This window comes from Peromyscus eremicus, chromosome 9, assembly GCF_949786415.1.
Source record: "Peromyscus eremicus chromosome 9, PerEre_H2_v1, whole genome shotgun sequence".
Classification (NCBI taxonomy): domain Eukaryota; kingdom Metazoa; phylum Chordata; class Mammalia; order Rodentia; family Cricetidae; genus Peromyscus; species Peromyscus eremicus.
In genome coordinates this window covers 71,377,304-71,397,055 of record NC_081425.1, presented here as the reverse complement: position 1 = coordinate 71,397,055, position 19,752 = coordinate 71,377,304, and the positions used below count along the sequence as shown (strand labels likewise).

Sequence of the window (19,752 nt, the reverse complement as noted above, 5' to 3'; positions counted from 1 at the left end):
CGGTAAATGTTTACACATTTGTGACAAACATGGGGTGGCTCAGTGCCTAGGGGGGCTTGCTCTTTGGGCTAGAGAGAAGACTCGGTGATTGAGAGCCTTGGCTGCTCTGGCAGAGAACCCGGGTTCCATTCCCAGTACCCACATGGTGACTCACAACTGTCTGTGACTTCAGTTCACATAATTCAGGCAGCAAAATGTCCAGACACATGGAATAAAAGGAACAAACTTTAAAAAAGAATGTTTTGAGAGTGCTTGCTCTGCAAGTACAGGATCTGAGTTCAGATCCCAGAGTCCACACTGCAATTAGATGGCAGGTCTCTCTCACGCCTGCAACCCCAGTCCTGTAAGGGGTGGAGACATGAGAACTTCTGGGGCTTGCTGGCTGCCAGTGCATCCCAAAGCCACCAGCTCTGGGTTCAGTCAGAGATCCTGCCTCAAAAGAATAAGGTAGAGAGTGACAGGAGGGCACCTGACTCCATCAGTTGGCCTCCATACTTGCATATCTGCACACACATATGAGCATATACCACACAGGCACGCACGTGCACACGCGCACACAGAAAGAGAGAGAGAGAGACAGAGACAGAGAGACAGAGAGACAGACAGAGACAGAGACAGAGGAGGTGGGGAGAGGTGCTGAGGCTCCAGAGAATAAGGTGCCTGTCTCCTGTGTTCCCAGTGAAGGAATCTGAAGGGAATACCTCTCCTGCTCATGGCCCAGAACAGCAAACTGAAGCTCCGTTGTTATTGGTGGTGGTGGGTTGTTTTTTTTTTTAATTGCAATTTAATTATAACATTTATTCCTTTCCTTTCCTCCCTCCACACCCTCTTATGCCCCTCCCAGCTATACTTCAAAGTTATGGCCTCTTATTACATGGGCATATGTGTTTCTTTGTAAACATATAAATTCCTGAACGACAACCTGTGGTAGCTCTGCTGTTTTGCAAATCTTTTATTTGCCCTTCAGTTAAGTCAAAGGGAAGAAGAGACTCTCCTTACCTTGTCTTTCAGCTTTTCCATCCAGCTTCTCACTAGGAAAAACAAGAGAATCAGATATAAATAGCCATCTCCCACTTACATTTCACAGTATTGCATTAGCTTGTTAACTTGATACACTGAAAGGTTTTTTGCATGGAATATACTAAAAATATCAACAATATTAACAAAATGACAGCAATGATTTTTTTTTAAGACTGAGTGAGTCTACATAGCTCTTGCTGTTCTGAAACTCTCTATATATACCAGGCTGGCCTTGAACTCAAGAGATTTGCCAGTCTCTGCTTCAGAATGCTAGGATTAAAGGTATATGCCACCAAGCCCCTTATTTAGAAGTGCAACCAAGAGCCCAAACACTCCCATGTCATTATTAGATGAATAGGGAATAGTTTGTATGCTAGCCGAGTTCTATCTACTATTCAATGCAGCAGGAGAAGGCCTGAGAGAAAAGGGACAGGGAACCACCCTCTAGGTGCTGTGTTCACTTTGTTCCCGTGATGGTTTTTCTTTAACCTGATGCCTTGTCTGTCTCAGTTCTTAGGATCGAAGAGAATGCTTCACTGAAGCACATCAGATAGCAGAGAATAGGGAAGGAGAGGGCAACGGTCCACCAAGGCAGCCCAGCTCTGGATCCGAAGAGAAGCATCGCAACCATATCGGAAGAAGAGAGAAGGGGGTCAAGAACTCACGACTCTACAACAGCCACTGTTAATAACAGCAGTAACATGAGTGAAGGGGCTAAACCAACTAGGTAATTTTCTGTAGATCCTGATAAGAACGGTTTTGAGTTTTAATAGGAAAAGAGAAAGGTATCATTCAAAGTGTGAAAGGTGACTTGAAGTTGGAGGTGGGCATTCCACCCCTCACTGACTTTAAATGTTAGATTGGTGCTTCAGCCTGCATGTGACTTAGCGGGGAGACAGTGTAACTTCCCGTCATCTTTATTGTCAAGCAAAAGAATTCAGCAAACAAAGACAAAAATGGGGTTTCTTTATACTTACTTTCCTTCCTGGAAGCTTCAACAAGCCGAAAGGAAGGACCCTGAGCTGCCGCTTTTCCTTATAGAGCCTGAGAGTAAAGGTTTGAACTCAGTTTGGATACAGTCTTCCATAACGAGCCAGTTCTGCCGCTGCAGCGCAAAAGCAGCCGTGGATGGTCTGCCAGCAAATGTGCTCAGCTATGTCCTAATGAGCTGTATCTATAGACGCCGAGATTTGAATTTTATGTAATATTTATATGTCATAGTGATTTTCTTTTAAAATCAAATTAAAATATAAAAAATTGTTCACTCACAAGTTATATAAAAACAGGAGGCCAGCCAGAGTTGGTCAGAAGCCGTAACGTGGGGCTCCTGGAGTAAGGGTACTCTACTCAAGATTTCAGCACTTCCATTTGTAATCTAATCTGACTCCTGAAATGAGGTATTTGATCATGCCAACAGTGCTACCACGGCTATGGCTACTTCTTACAAAGCACATGCACTGCAGCACAAGAGCCAGGTAAGCCTACACTCACAAGTCAGCTGTGCTGGCTCCTGTCCGTAGTTTAGCACTCAGAGGCTGAATCATGAGGACTACTCAAATTTAGGGTCAGCCTGAGCTACAGTATGAGACAGTGTCTCAAAAAGTGAGATTATGTGTATGCTCATAAAAGAAAAGACGGGAAAACTGAGATTCAGAGAAGCTAAGAGACACCTGCATTCAACTGGTGAATACTCACAGGGATGCCAGCCTAATTTCTAGGAGCGAGATGTCTCTACTACCCATCTCAAATGTGGAGATACTGTTGGCTTTTCCACCTCCTTTAATTGGCTTCAACCTCTCATGCAAAGACCTTATCAAACCTCTCAGGTTGCTCTTCCCTCATTGCTCTGTACCAACTGGGTTCAGACAGGGATGAGGTGACTGATCAGGATAGGATCAGAGTCATAGGAAGGTCAGAAAACATGTCTAGGAACTTCAGAACGAGGCCAGGAGTTGGTGCTTCTGGAAGTGAGCCTACCAAGAAGGGAGGGCAGTCATTGACTTTAGAGGAACTAATGAACCCAAGGACCCTCAGCTCCCCCTATGTAAAACAAAGGAGACAACAATGCTTTGAGAGATCATTGTGAAGATTAGAAGTGTCATATACAAAATTACAGTGTAGTATCTGATATAAAATCCAAATAGGAAAAAAAGAAAGACAAGTGAAATATGGGGTTTGTGTTACTATATCTCAAATCCAAAACAGATTTCAATGCAAGCAAGAAAATATTCAAAATTCATTCATTCATTCAAAAAATATTTGCTGGGTATATGGTGTTTGACTGTAATCCATTGTTTCTATAACAAGTCAACATATGCTATGGGACCTAGTTCCAGTGATAAAGGGGCTCAGCTATCAAGTCTCTACGAGGTAGAAAACAAGAAGTAGTGTGGGGTATGAGAAAGTGATGAACAGAGTTCAGAATCGGGAAATAGGCTGGGTATTACATAGAGGACAAGACGAGACAGGTGGGACCAGGGTGGCTATTGTCAGACAGAAAGATACGGGTGGCTTAGAGCGGAGGGACAGGAGACAAAGGTCAAAGCTGGATTTAAGGCACCTGTAGGCTTTTCCACTATAAGAGACTCATTGCCAAGGGGAGTGTTTTCAACTTGTGCCTCACCTGGGGAGCTACCCAAGTCTGCAGTTTGTGGAGTTAATTGTATGGAGCCTGTGATGGTTAGGTTTCAGGATTTGTTTGGTTGGTATTTTTCAGTGGTGTGTGTGTGTGTGTGTGTGTGTGTGTGTGTGTGTGTGTGTGTGTGTGTATGTGTGTGTTCCTGCCATAGTGCATGTGTGAAAATCAGAGGACGACACCAACTTGGAGGATTCATTTCTCTGCTTCTACCATGTGGGTCCTAGGGATCAAACTCAGGTTACAGGCTTGGTGGCAAGCACCTTTACCCACTGAGCCATCTTGCTGGCCCACGGTGGTTAGTTTTTGTTGCCATTTTTCACAATCAAGAATCACCTGAAAAGTGAGTCTCAATGAGGGTGTGTCTAGATCAGGTTGATCTGTTGGCATGTGTGCAGGGGGCTATCATTATTGCCTTGAGGCAGGAAGATTGTAAGTCCAAAATAGATAATAAGTCTAAAAAGATTTAGACAGAGGTCTAAAAATAGTCCAAAAACTTGATGGGAGAACCTCAGGCAATGTCTACAGAGTGGACTAGCATTTTAAAATAATTCTTAAAGATTTTTATGTGTATGAGTATTTTGTTTGCAGGTATGTCTGCATGCCACATGTGTTCCTAGTGCCTATGGAGCCCAGGAGAGGGTTCCTGATCCCCTGGAACTGAAGTTACAGATGGTTGTGAGCTGCCATGTAGGTGCCGAGACTTGAACCCAAATCTGGAAGAGCAGCCAGTCCTCTTAACCACTGAGGCATCTCTCCAGTCCCTCAAGATAAAATTATTTAAAGAAAAAGAATTCTCACTCAAAGTTTGTAGATTCAAGTCCTATATGCCTGTGAACAGAGCATGGGGTAGCTTTCCTCACAGCTCCTGAGTAAAAATACTGTGTGTAACTAGAGCAATGCACATCAAAATAGTAGCTGAATTAAATAACAAGAGGCAGAATTAAGGACAATATTTATTTTGTTCTTTGTCTCTTTTGGGACTTGCCACATTATATATAATTTTGTACTACTTCTTAATTAGCAGGAAAACGCATTTCCAAAACCCCCACAAAACTCTGCAAACCTTTACCACTTCAAGTTGGTGGTAAATTGCTGACAGTGAGGGGCCACAGAAGCTCAGACTTCTCCACTTGGCTAGTTTCTTAGTGACAGCTAGAGCAGCTAGTCCCGCTGAAGCTAGTCCGTGTCTCAAAATTTTGTTTAATGGAAACTAAAAAGCACATCACTATAACAAGACCTCTGTTCTCCTTCAAGTAGGGATAGAAGTATCCAGACAAAAAGTAAGCCTGATTAAAGGCCATATATAGAAGTCCTCAGCTAACATACATCCCAGTAAAAAGCTGAAGGATTTTTGTCTTAAGGTCAGGGACACAGGAATGCCTAATGTTGCCACTTCTGTTCTATACAGTAGCTGAAGTCCCAGCCAGAGGAGTTAGATAATACAGGAAGAAAAGGCCATCTACTTGGAAATAAGTTAAATGGGAAAATATAAATTAAAATCCACAATCTTTTAAAGACACAACCCTAAAAATGTGCCATGCACATCCACACAGAGAGAGATACAAATGCACAGGTGTATACCCACAAATGCACAGAGAGGCACACACATGCACACAACACATATACAAAGACATATTATTAACACATGCACACACACACAAATACACATATAAAATCTAGAAGAATTTATAATTGGATTGAGTAGAGTTACTGGATACAAAAATCAACATGTGAAAATCTGTAGTATTGCTATACAGTGGTAAACCGTCTGAAAAAAAAGAGGAAAACAATCCCCATTTACAATAGAGATAAAACAAAAAGTTAAATAATTAGGAAGGAATTTTGCCAAGTCCTACAGGATGAAAGTAGATAAAGACACAGAAAACTGGAAAGCTGCCCTGTCTTCATGGATCGGAGGAAGAGTTTTAATATTGTTGACATGTCCATAGAACACGAGACAATCTGTTGATTCACTGAGCTCTTCGACAAAACTCTAATATTATTTTTCGCAGAAATTGAAGACACAACCTAATATCCATATGAAACAAAACAAAGTGTTTGAAAATCACTTATCTGGTAAGTAGTAAATATCCAAACTATGTGAAACGAAAATAGTTAAAGATGAAGAAGGTAAATATCCTAATTTAAAATAATCCTAGCACTCAGAAGGCAGAGGCAGGTGGATCAATTTAAGGCCAGCCCTGTCTATTTAGCAAATTCCAGGCTGCTTGGGGTTACATAGTGAGACACTATCTCAAAACAACAACAACAAAGTTGAAAGCGGCAAAAAACCTGAACAGACATTTCCCCAGACAATGGCCAATGGAAATATGCAAAAATATTCAATGTCACTGACTATATTCATGTTTTCTATTACTATAACAAAAATACAAGAGGCTGGGTAGCTGATAAGAAGAGGTTTATTGTAGCTCAGGGTGATGGTACAAGGTCAAGAGCTGGTTGACCTTGTCTTGTCTGGAGATGGCTCTATGGCATGTTCAAGGGGCCATTCTAAGGAGGGATCTGTGGGTGAGAGCAAACACACCATAGTGCACATAAAGGCTTTGCTGAGCTGCGGAGAAAAAGGCTTATGAAAAATTTGGGGGGTCCTTACCTGACTTCTCGTTTATCTTCTCTTCTCTGCCTGCAATCTTTGACAAATGTCCTTCTTGACTGCTTTATGTGTGTGATTTCCTGACTCTGTCACTTGCCCTCTGTGCCTATCTTTGCCCCTTCCTCACTCTAAGGAAGGGAACTGGGGTGGTGACTGGGGTGATGAGCGTTGAGTGCATGGGTCCCTGTCTCTCCCATGTGGCTCTCATTCAGACAGAATAAGCTAGAGTTCATAGTTTCATCGTAGCCTGTATATTTTCCAGCTCCTTTGTGTGTGCCAGGGCTGCAGCACCCGAGTGCTCCTTTGTGCAACAACCACCCGAGAGGCAGAAATCCTGGGTGAAATTTAAAACTCACAATGAGCAATACTGAAGACACTCTCTATACATGGAGACCGATGCGTCTTATTCCATGCCAAAGGCACAGATTACAAAAGCTACAAACTCAGAGAAAGAAATTAGGTAGAACATTCAGGAACAGGTTTGTTGTGGCTAAAAGTGTTGGAATCAGTTCCTTTTCTCATCAGTGAGAAGATACCTTAAAGAAGCAGGTTAAAGAGGATGATTTATTTTGGCTCATGATTTCAGAGGGGACTGTCAGCCACAGTGGGTAATACATAGTGGAGCTCATGGGAGTGGGAGACCGAAGGTCCTTGCATCTCAATAGATCAGGAAAAAGGAACCAGACAGGAAGTGGAGCTGGGTTACATACATCCTCAAGGCCCACCCTCCATTAACCCCTTTCCACCAGCTAGGTCCTACTTCCCAAAAGTTCCACAACCTCTCAAAACAACTCCATGAGCTGGGACCAAGTACTCAAATACATGAGCCTGTAGGGGACATTTTACATCCAAATCACAACATATGACTATGCAGAAATCCACACTGAAGACAAGTGTCCATGAATTACCAGCATATTGACAGAAATGAATCAAGAAAATGGATAAGGTCATTCTAGGGTAGAAAGTATCTATGAGTTAAGGTTCCCCCAGAGAAGCAAACTCAGAGAGAGGGAGAGGAAGAGACTAAGAGAGAAAGGAAGAGAGGAAGAGGATAGGGATGGGGAGAAATGTGTGTTCATAAGGAATTGGCTCACAAGATTATAGAGGCTGAGGCATCCCATTACCAGCTGAGAACCAAGAGCAGTGGCAGCTTGGTTACAGGTCCAACCCAAAGACCTGGGAAACATAATAGTCACTGATATAGTATCAGTCCAAAGGCCTGCAGACTTGAGACCCAAGAGAAGCCAATGTTTCCAGTCTGAAGGTAGAAAAAGCCAAATTCCCAGTTCACAGGCTATAGGAAGATAAGGCCTATGAGGCAGAGAGATGAGCCAACCTGGAGTCTGCCTGAGGGCCTAGCAACAGGCTCTGTCAGAGGTCCTTCCTGATTGTGCCTAGCCAAGGAGGGGCGACCACACAATGTCACCGGATCAGGACGCAGCCTGGGTGCTGGAAGGAGGGTACAGAAGGCGCTCCTCATTGCTGAATAAACGAGTCTGCTGTTTCCCTTTTACCTGACTCCTGGTGTCTGTGTCTTTGACAACGAAGCTGTACCTTCTCACCCCCTCCCCTGAGGGGGCAGCCATTAGAACCCAGCGACAACAGGCTTCCTACTAGAAGGAATTCTCTTGAAGTTAGCCTTTTCATTCTTTTTTTGGTTGGATAGGGACCACCTCCTCAGACTTCACTCAGTCTACCAATTCAATGTGGATGTCACATCTTCCCACCCTCCCTCATCGTGAATTCCTTCTATCTCTGACTCTCCTACTTCTCTTTTACGGATCTTGTGAAAACCTTCCCATCCTAACTCAATCACATCAGCTGTCTCTTTTGCCACAGGAGGCAACAGTCAGGCTCCAGGCAGAAGGAGGGTAGTATCTGTAAAGTAGCCATTGTTCTGCCTACCCAGCCAGGTAAATCTCTGCACATCCCTCTCTACGCTCCACACAGATCCTCAGAGAGTCCTTAGCAGCAAGAAGCCCAGGGACAATCCATTCCATTACTGACTTTCCAGCTGCCTGTCTCTTACCTCCTCAATACACTTCCCATCTCGGAGACTGCTTTCAAGGAGAACTCTAACTTGGGCAGCAGTCAAATTTCTCTGCCATCAGCGCAGGCTGGCCCTTTGCCATACCAGCTTTACTCACTTTATTCGGCAAAACAAAAGTATTAATGTGAGCACAAGGCAAAAGGAAAGGAGTGGGGGCATACTGGCCAAGTTCAAGGGAGAACCGTCTCCCTTCATCCAATGGAATTCTAACTGAAAAATGTCAGTAAGTCTGGCTTTGTAAAACATCCCCTTTCTACAAAGTATTATAGCAGGGTCCATTTAGCTCACACTCCATTCTGAAAGGGTCATAAATGCAGCCTCTTCAGTGAAATACTTACCAGCAATTTTCCCAATTATTTCAAGACTTAAGTTTTGTTTTGTTTTGTTTTTTTTAACCTGAATCAAGAGAAAGAGAAGTTTGTATTTCACCGAAATAAAAAATGAAGACCACACCCAGGCCATTGTTTTGTTAAAGCGTGTGCACCTAAATTACATAGTGTTTCTACTCTGTCAAAAACCAAATGAAAACCAGCCCGTTCGCCCCTTCTGTTGCTTAATCATAAGTGCCCCTCGGACCTGAGGAACAAAGCTGTTTTCCAACTTACATACAACACGTAAGAATAAGGAAACTTAACCGCATTTTAGGTATTAAATGTGTGTTTAAAAAACAAAAAGTAAACATTGAGTTTTTGGATCTATGGATTAGTCTCTAGAGATCCTAAATTTACCTGCCTTAAAGTCACATAAACCCCTTCTATAATCATTCGCTCTTCACATAATTATAGAACAGCAAGATTCCAATGAGCAGAATGACCTACTTCTTGGCACGGGGCTAAGTGAGCAGTAACTATGTGTTCAAGAAGCAATTAATTCTGAAGGCTCTGAACTGATATTTACAGAGAAGGGCACAGAGAGGCCAGATAACCTAATCTCTACTTTCAAGTAACATTAAAAATATCTTTATTTACTGAGCAGTTGGGCATGATAAGATGCCAAGAGACTGGCTTAAAATCAACTTAGTATCTGCCAGGGTCATTTAATGATAACCAGGCTGATAACAACAAATTATGTATGATATTATCACAGCTTCTATGATGTGAAGGTGGTCATAAACCTCAACCACGTGGAAATAAATGGTGCCCATTTATTTCCACGTGTCCCTCTCCTAAAAGGAAGGCATACAACATTACTTCCCACTATTCACCAGAGGAGAAAACAGTCAGTCAGCATCCACCTCCCACAACTGAGAGAGATGAAGGATTACTAGTTTTTGACTATGGCATCCTGAAAACACTGCTTAACACTGAGGTTCTGGATCTCTCACTCAGCAGCACTGACTCCACACTCAGGGGTCAGAACTTCTCTCCTCAAGGTTTCGCCTCACATTTTAAATACCTGATCTCTCTCCATCTCAGTGGTTAAAAACAGAAAATACTTTATTCTTCATATATTTCTTTATTTTAATCAATGTGCAATGATTATATACATCTGGTAGGCAGGATATAGGAATTTGATATTGGCAGGCAGTGTGTGATGATCGAGTCTAGGGTGATTAGCATTTCTCCCTCCGTTAAAATTTATGGTTTTGTGTTGGGAAGCTTAGAACTCTTCTAAACCTTTGCAAAAACAATTTGTAGCAATTGTGTTCTTCTATATTATTAGGTGTTTTAATGTCTAATACTTCTGTCCTACTGTGCTGGGGACACTAGACCTCATTCCTCCTGTGTAACTATGATTCATTGTCTCTTCTCATATCTCTCCTATCTCCTATCCTCCTATGCTTTCTAGACTCTGGTAAGCACCAGTCTATGCTCTGCTCCTCTGATATATTTCTAGAGCCCACATATCAGTGAGATCACATAGCACTTGTCTTTCTGGGCCTGGCTTCCTTCATCACACAGAAACATCTCCAGCTCCTTCCACATTGCCAGAGATTGCAGAATGTCCTCCTTTCATAGCCATGGAACACTCTGCCCTGCACACGTTTATCATCTTTATCCAGTGACATTGATGGATACCTCAGTGACCCCATATCCTGGCTGGCATGAACAGGGCTGCAGCGGACATAGGAGCTGGGTACTCTTTGATAAGTTCTCTTTGCTTCATTTTCTTTAGATGTATAACCAGTAAGTGGGATGCTAGAACCTGCTTTTTTTATTTAATTTTGTTTTTTTTTTCTTCATTTTACATATCAACCACAGTCCCCCCTCTCTCCCCTCCTCCTGCTTACCCTCCACCTCCTCTCCATTCCACCCCCAGCCCCTCCTCAGAGAGGGTAAGGCCTCCTATGGAGAGCCAACAAAGTCTGGCATATCAAGTTGTGGCAGAACCAAGCCCCCACCCCCACCCCCACCCCCCACCCCCACCCGCCTGCCCTCCTATTGAGGCTGAGCAAGGTGTGCCTCCATAAGGAAGAACCCACTTTGTTCTTAATAGAAAGTTTGCTCTTTTCAAAATCCCACTGGAAGAAAAACAAGTCCAGGTGAGCTGTTTACACAGCCATTGATGTGACACTCACCATCCCCAGACACAGCTGGGGCTTTAACAAGAGTTAAAAAGCTCATTAACCCTGCACACAGCCTTCCTGATGCTCAATTGCTATGTACAGTGGCAGAGCACATTAGCTTTAAGGTAAGGCCACATGGCACCCCTCTTCCATATATGAATTCTGGGCTTCATTGACAAAAGCTATGGTTTGGACCCAGGGCTGAGGTGAACAGGACATTTCCTGGAGACCTCATTTGCCACTGGCTCTCATCTAGAGTTTTGGACATAATTCTACTTAATCACATGAAGCTCCCACTTCCCACTGCTTTGACACAGCCAACAGGTGAAATCAATTAGCAGTAGAGTGCTGAATGAACACTAACGTGGTTTTAAACAGTGCTTCAGGGTTTGTTTTCCTAAAGTCCCACTTCCCAGTTCTCAAGCCTTCCCTCTCCAAAGTACTAAGCAATGTCAAGCGACACTCTCAAGAGAAATTAAGGCAAATATTTGCCTAAGAACATCTGTGCACTGATGGTTCATTGGGGGAAATCTACAGTTCTGTAAGATAAATAAATCTGCAGATCTTCCATACAGTACAATACCTGAAGCCAATAATATTATACTGAATTCTTAAAATTTGCTACAAGGATAAGCCTTTTGCTAAAGTGTGAAATGATGTTATACATATGTATGCACTGTGAAATGATCATTATAATCTGACATGTCTACATACAGAATTGCACATTGTGTTTATGTATGTGTTGAGAAGACTTAAGTCCCATTCATTAAGAAAGTACCTCTTATGTTAAGGGCTCTTAATAGAAAATTATGGTGATGAGAATGATGGAGACAGGAGGAAACTTTGGGAGGTGGCAGATTCATTTATGATCTTGGTGTTAGGGATGTGCACTTATCCCCAAACTCAACAAGTTGTAGACATGAATCATGTGCAGCCTGGAGATCACTCAAGCATCATGGCAAATATACTCAAGGGTGGAACTTGACTGCCACCTCAATGAGTTACCTGAACTTTCCCTGGACTCTTGATCCCGAAGGGAAGTCCAAGGGTCTTGTCTCCAACAAAGAAGAGCTGGTCAGGCCACCAGACTCTGTCTTCTTTCTTTTCAGTTTCTTCAGTGAGGTTTCCCTGGGCTAATGGGGGCAGTTGCTCGTTCACTGTGGGTGTGGGGTGTTGCTCTCCTTCCCTTGTTTCTTAGCTACTTGGAGCATGAGCATCTGTACTTACTGTTGGCTGGTTCTGATATTCACTTACTCTCCCTCCTGATGGATCATGTATTTCCTTCATGAGTTGGCTTTTTTTTTTTTCTGTGAACTTATTTCTTCAATGGGGGTTGGTTTCCTTAGGATCTTGAATTGCAGAAATGTGAAAACAAATGAGTTTTGGATTTGCCCTTGTTGTGCACACCAGGACCAGGACCCTCACCTTCCTGGTGGTCCCAGATTCCTTTCCCAGCTGGACATCATTGCAATTGTGAAGTCAAGCCTGGAATTTCCAGTGTCTTTTCTTCCCCACTGGCAGTCAGAAACTCAGGAAGACAGGTATTCCATCAACGTTTCCCAGGCCTCTGTATGGGGGTAGGGTATGTCCCTGGGCTCTTTCTCTGGGAGTGGGGACAACTTTCACAGAACACTTTAATTGCTCAGGAACTCTAGCTCTGCTCCCTGCCCTACACTAGCCCAAGGCCATGTCTGTTGGTCACATGTTGTTTTTGAACTCTTCTTTTCATTCCAGTTTCTGTGTCTGGTCCATTGTCTCCACACTCACAGACCACCACGCATCATCTGGTAGCCACACTGCTTGGGCTTCACGTTGCCTCTTCCGGCAACAAGAGAATACTTGTCAAGATCGGCTGGATCAATATTCTTTGAGAACACCATGGTTTATCCACTATTTACCTGCATTCTACCAGAAGGTGAGAATCCACAGTCACTCAGTCCACTCGGCTGCAGAAACTGGAGATTCAGGTTTAACTTCAAACCAGGTACTTTCTTTTTTTTTTTTTTTTTTTTTCTGGGATGACATTCTTGTAGCAAAAATTGGAGTTTTCAAGTGACAATTCAATAACATTCAACACATTTACAATGTTATGCAGCCGCTACCTCTAATGAGTTCCAAAATACTTTTAGCACATCATTCCATGAGAGCCTCCCCACAAAATCCTCAGAAACTAATAACCTGCTTCTTGACTCCTACATGTTCAGAACATGGAATATGAATAGACTTATATAGTACATAACACTGTGTCTGTATCCTTCTGCTTAGCATAATATTTTCTAGGTCCATCCCTCCAACCAGTAGCATTCATACAAACAACCAACAAGCATATAAAGATATGCTGAGGGTCATTAGTCATCAGATAAAGGCAAATCAAAACCAAAGTAAGATACTACTTTACAACCTGTTTAAACCAGAAGCCTGTTTATAAAAAGAAGAGGGAATGACAAATGTTGGCAAACATAGAGAGAAATTAAAACCACTACAGAAAACAACCTGTCAGCTCCCCAAAAGCTGATCATAGAATTACCATATAACTTATAACTCACTGTTAGGTATACACCCAAAATGCTGAGAACAGGCCCTTAAGCAAATGTTTGGTCATAAATATTAACACCAGCACCATTCAAATATCCAAAAAAATAAACAACTCAAATGTCTATCAGCTAACAGACAAAACACAGTGGCATATTATCCAGCCACAAAAATGTATCATTTTTACATGCATGAACCTAGAATTACTTTTCTAAGTGAAAGAAAATGGAAGTGCTATATGATTAAAGATGAGGTAAAGAATAATATGTATCATTCCAGAAGCCAAGGAAGTATTGCCAAGAGGGAAAGAACAGAACTTACATTCCATCCACACATACTTGACCCTCATGCCTCAGTCCCCAGGTATGGCCCACTTGATGTTCTTTACTGGAGCAAATGGGGCCAGATCAGCCTGTCTAGGGTACAGAAGTCTTCTTACTGAAAGGATCTCCTGTTTAAGCTGATTCTCTGGAATGACTGGACCATCAGGAGTCAATTCTGGACTTTTTGCATCCAAGCTAGAAGCAATGCTCTATGTCTGATACTTCTTTCTTATTTTTAAATCTCGTCTGTGTGAGATACACATAATATGCACCATACCATCATAGTCACAATACACTCTCAGGTGTACAGCTAAATGACATTAACTATGCTTATGCTGTCATCAGCCTTCCCACCATTGACCTCCAGAATACTGACTCCCTGTCTCCTTCCTCCTAGTTATCAACATTCTACACTCTTCCTCTATGACTCTGACCACTCTAAGCCTTCACGTAACTAAAATCATACAGTATTTGCCCTTGTGACTGTCATGCTCCACCTACCATATTGTCCTCAAGGTCATCCATGGTGCAATGTGTTTTATAGTCTCCTCCCTTAAGCCTGAATGATAGATCACTGTATGTGTAGAATACATCTTATCTATTCCTGATGATGGACACAGGTTGCTTCTACATTTTAGGCACTGTTAATAAAGCTGCTACATGCACATTAGCACATGACTATCTCCTCACGACCCTGCTTTCAATTCACTGGGGGTATTTATCCAGAAATTGAATTAGGTTTATAATTTGATATATTTCAATACAATTAGAAGAGTTCTACCATGTAGCCAATACTGAGAATCTAATGAGGACCAGGTACTGTGCTAGAAAGTAACTACAATGCCTTATACATATATGAGTTGAAATGGACACTGTAGTTAGGTTTAAAAGAAAATGAATTCTCTCTCTCTCTCTCTCTCTCTCTCTCTCTCTCTCTCTCTCTCTCCCCAGCCATAATTAAATCCCAAATCTCTGAGAATCAATTAGCCACTAGAAATAAAATCTGATTGTCCCAGAGATTCATTTCCACATGCACTTAAGAGTTGTCCAGCTGTGAATGGTCCCAAAGTCACCCATCTACCAAAATAGATCTGTTTTCATCTAGTAGCAAACAAATCCTGAATCCTTTTCAGATGGAGCAGCTAAAAACTTTTCATTTAATTGGCAATATAACTATCTGCATTATTAATAATAAGTTTATTTTCTTCATAATGTAGAAGTCTAAAGGCCATTAACACCATGGCAAATTACAAACGTGCATTAAGAAGCTAAGCAAATAGCAGCCATTTTCCCTGTGGGACAGTGTTACAGGGAAAGCGTTCCAAGATTTGTGTGAGGTTTTGTATTTCACACAGAGGTTTTAGAGCAGACTTCAGCAAGAACTTCCACCCCTGGGAATCCAACTCTCAGAAAGATTATTATTATTATTATTATTATTATTATTATTATTATTATTATTATTGAAACAGAGTCTTTCTTTGTAGCTCTGGCTGGCCTAGATCTCACTATATAGACCATGCCAGCCTCAAACTCATAGAGATCCGACTCTCTCTGCCTTCCAAGTGCTGGAACAAAAGAAGTGCATCACTACACTTGGCTGCTCCCCAATTTTTCATGCAAATCATGGTAAACTAATACACTGAAATGCAGGACCTAGTTATTCACAGAAAGAAAATGATGCCCAACAGGCATTGGACAAACGTACCCTGAACAGTCTTCCCGGCATTGGTTTCTGCCACACTTGTTTCCTAACTGGCTACAATGAGCCTTCACCTTGTCCCTCGGATGCAGCCTCATTTCCTTCCAAGCCATCATTTCCCAAGGCAATTTGATATAATTACTTTCTGCTTAAAATCCCTCTAAAGTGTGTTGCCCTTAAGGAAAGGTATAAGCTTGTCTCACAAGATCCTATATAATTACAGTCCTGTGAGCAAAGTCTGCCTCACTTCCAAACCTTCATACCCACTCTACCTTCTGTCTCCACGTTGACCCTTACTATTTCCCCCACCCAGCTCCTGGGGCCGTCACATCTGTGCAGCACAGATGCTTCCCCTGCAATGGTGAATGGCAGGTTCCAGTGCAAGCCCATTCCTGTGGACAGAAGAGCCTTCTCATAAGCAATGAGGGCTGAAGAACTCACAGTCAACCTTGTCCAAACAGTCTCTGAACTGAAATACCATCTGAGTTCTTTTCCACTGGGAAAGAGAGATGAACATTGTCAGAACCAAAATGGAGTCATCAAGAAGAAGTTCTGCCAGTAAAGATTGCCTGACAGGAACTATGCAAATGGCTTTGCCAGAGCCACAGGCCTCCTTGGAGGCAGCCACAGCCTCGTGCAGAAAGTATTTCTACAAGGCGATCAGCCCAGAAACTGCTTATTTAACTTTGGATGGACGCCACTGTTGTTATTAATCACCATGGCCACAGAGTACTGTTTCAAAAGTACCTGATAGAACCTTCATTGTTTTTTGCTTTTAAGCGTTTCCCCTTGCCTCAACCTCTCTTAGAGGTCAGAGTTTACCATGGGATGGATCACCATCATAATGATCTGCTGATCCCAAATGAGTAGCATGGCTCCCTGGGAAATCCTTAGTTGATTCTTTAGTTTAGTCCGATACTCCTCAGTCCTTTTCCTTTTGGCCTTTCCTTTAAGGCAGGTTAGATAGACTTGAGTGGGCGGGTGGGCATCATGAAAAGGGAGAGAGTCCCTTTCTCCTGGTATGTTGTTTGGCTTTCTTTCTGAGAGTCAAGAAACTCCAACACAAATTGTCAAGCCAAAACTGCCTACAGAGATACTTTGTGGTTTTCTTAGACACTGAAGACAAAGGTTAAAACAAGTGAACTGTGATAACAGGGCCAGACTGTTTGTAACCTGGATGTTTACCATGTTAGTTCTCCCCTTGAGAGTGAAAAGCATATAGGATAGTTTAGCCCTGGGACTCCACTTGGTTGGGCTTTGTGCACCTGTCTCTTCTAATAATACACTTGACAGACTGAGACCTTTACCTGCATGAACTAGACACAGAGACCCCTCTCTGAGCAACATACCTAGCTAGCAACTGAGAATACCCACCTGCATCAAACTACATGTACACCCCTCCCTGAGCAACATAGCAAGTTTCTCCTCTCCCTAGATCAAATTTCTATTTAATCACAATCCAGTTATGTTTGGGTAAAAGGCTAAGGGGGCTGCTCCAGTCTAAACTGGTTTTGGGTTCATATAAAATAAGGAAACTGTGCTTTCCAAGTGAAATTTTAATGGGGGAAATCTCCTATTAACCACCTTATGCCTATGCATAATTGGGTATGCATATATTTAAAACCAAATGCATCATGGGAAAGGATATGCACAATAGATAAAAGGGTATACAACTTTAAAACTGTCAATCAAAATAGACAACCATCTATGTTCTTAATAACAACAAAATATGTCCAATTTCTCATTTGTTTAGAACACATAAAAGGAAGCCCCAGGCCATTACCTAGGGCTCTGGAGCACCCTCACTCCTGTGGCCTGCTGTCCTTCATGACAGTATACTTCTTTCTGGTCTGTACTGTCACTGTGCTTTGTATAAACATTCTTGTTATTTTACAATCTGTGTGTCCCTTTATCTGATTCTCCAATAACCTGCCAAGAACCTGGAAACACCCGACCAAAGGCAAGGGTCTCATGCCTAAATCAAAACAGTGTGGTGCATTATAAATCAACTTATCATTTCATTGACTGGATCCTGTAACTTACTTAACTTTTAAACTTTAATTAAATTTACAATTTCACTTTCTTTAAACTTACCAAATCATACTCTTTGAGGAAATTAACTTACCAATCCACAGCATCATATGTGTAGCCACTGTAAAGGCATGTAGCCCCACCTCCCTTCCCACCACCCATGTCTTAGTGCAGTGTCTGTCTTTTTCCTATGTGGTTATCTAAATACTTTATAAACTCGCCACCTCTGCTTTGTTCTGGCTCATCTGAAATCCCTTTCTGTAGTGCAGTACCAGCTTTATCTAAGTGGAAAAGATGCTCCCCGGGCTGTGACCTGGGTTGCAGCCGACATTGTCACAGAGGTGGGACCTCCACTGCAGTGGGGGGCGCTCTCCCGACCTTGCCATGTCTCCTGTCTTTACCAAGTGTTGCCTCACAACAATCTTTGCCATAAGGAAACACATTTCAGTTTCCTCAGAGACACCGGTGAGACCCAATTCTCTTTTAACTGAAATGAACAAAAAAGGGAAAGACTTATGTGCAGGAATTTATTTAGATCTGTTTATTCTGAAGATATGTGGACAAGTTGTATTTGCAACAATTTGCTCAGGTAATCCTTTTCCCCTCAGTCTCCCAAGTAGCTTGAACTTCAGGCATGAAGTTCAACACCACACTTGCCTTTGTAAAGAATTTTTAAAATAAAAATCTTTCCCATTGACTCCTTGTCATCTAAAGAGAGATCCATAAAGTAGCCTCCTAGAACAGATAACCATGGCTCACTAAGAGTCTGGGACAAAAAGAAGAGGTTGCGTCTTTACTAAAACAAAACCGATGTAACAGAATACAAAAGTTACCTGCTATCCCTCTCATTCCCAAGAGCCTCTCTCTCTCTCAGTGGATCATGGCTCGGTAAACACACCCAGACTTCTAAGGCATGCTGGGGAAATGAGTATATTGCATGGTGAGGTATGACAACATTGCAGAGGTGATAGAGAGGATGGGGACAGTGACAAATGATGAGAGGGAAGCTGAGCAAAGGCTGTGCACAGCAGGAAACTTTTCTCTTTTCCACCCCTATAAGGCTGGTCATTCCAGGCATGATATCAAGGAAAGGTAACATAAGGACCAACAGGACCCGTATTATACACTGTGAGCTACAGTAGTTGTGGATCACCCTGGTACCCACCATGGTTTCTAACTGGTTATGCCCTCTGCATTTCAAGTCAGTTTTTAGGCAATAACTCGTTCCACATTGTAAAATAGTCTATGTTTCCTTAAGAATGGATTAAATTGTACAACTCAAAAAATGACATGGGGAGCTAAGCACAGTGCCACACATCTGTAATCACAGCCCTTAGAAGGTAGAGGCAGGAAGATCAGAGGGATCAGTCATCTTCAGGGACACAGAAAGTTCCAGGACAGCCTGGTTACAGCCATAGATTCCCCTTGCTGCTCCACTCCAGTGCCTGAGTTACCTCTGCTGCCTAGGGAGCAATCCATATGCTGAGTTACCCTACTTCAATTCTGCCCTTGACAATTACATTGAAATTGTACTTTTCCTCCAAGATCACTTATGGAAATTGCCTCGTTAATTGTCATCACTCCCTTGGACAGTGGGAAATGGACAAGTACCATTATCTCATTTTTGAAGGTGAAGAACAGAAAGAATGCAAAGAACAATTATGACAGCATTACCTGATGAACTTGGCAAAAATACAGATGCACAGGCCCCATTCAGCATCTCTGTGCTACTACCCATGTAGCTTTAACAAACACCCAAAGGAGCTGTTTCTCATAATCTGCCCAGCACAGTTTATGAGCTCATATTTAGTCTATTCTTTCTTAAATTTGAAAAATATATAAACAAATTCTTTTAGATAAAAAGTCTGATAGCCTTCCAGTGCTAACAAATTATTTTTATCATAATGGTATTTCAATAAATGTAGAAGTCTATATAAAAGCCCACTAATCCTGGCAGTTCATCTATATGACAATAAAAATAAGCCAACTTTGTGGATTAAGTAGAATTCAGATAAAGTCTAAATTTACTTTGGCCCCAGCCACTGAGGCAGCCTCACCAACTACTTGGAGCTGGTCTCTACACCATGGGAAGATCAGACCACAAGGATGGAGGGAGCTTCTCTCCCCTCCACCATTCTCTCTAAACACCAAGGCCCGGCCTTCACTGTATCATGAGCACAATGAGAAGTTGGGCTTGCCCATAAAAACCTTGCTCAGCTACTACAGAGTCAGTCAAATAACAACTTTAAAAAATGCTAATTCTGATGGGTTTACATATTCATCTAAATGTGAGCACAAGATTAAAATTTCTCATGGTGTGTGTTCCCTTAGATGAGCAT

General features: G+C 42.2%; 1 protein-coding gene across 1 annotated transcript in view; it reads right to left on the bottom strand.

Annotated features, from left to right (window-relative positions):
• LOC131919483 (armadillo-like helical domain-containing protein 4) overlaps positions 1 to 19,752 on the bottom strand; it is a 106,486-nt gene that overhangs the window by 7,006 nt on the left and 79,728 nt on the right. Inside the window, exon 6 of the mRNA XM_059273712.1 lies at positions 1,000 to 1,031. Within this exon, the coding sequence (XP_059129695.1) occupies positions 1,000 to 1,031 (32 nt within the window). The remainder of the gene's footprint in view (positions 1 to 999; positions 1,032 to 19,752) is intronic.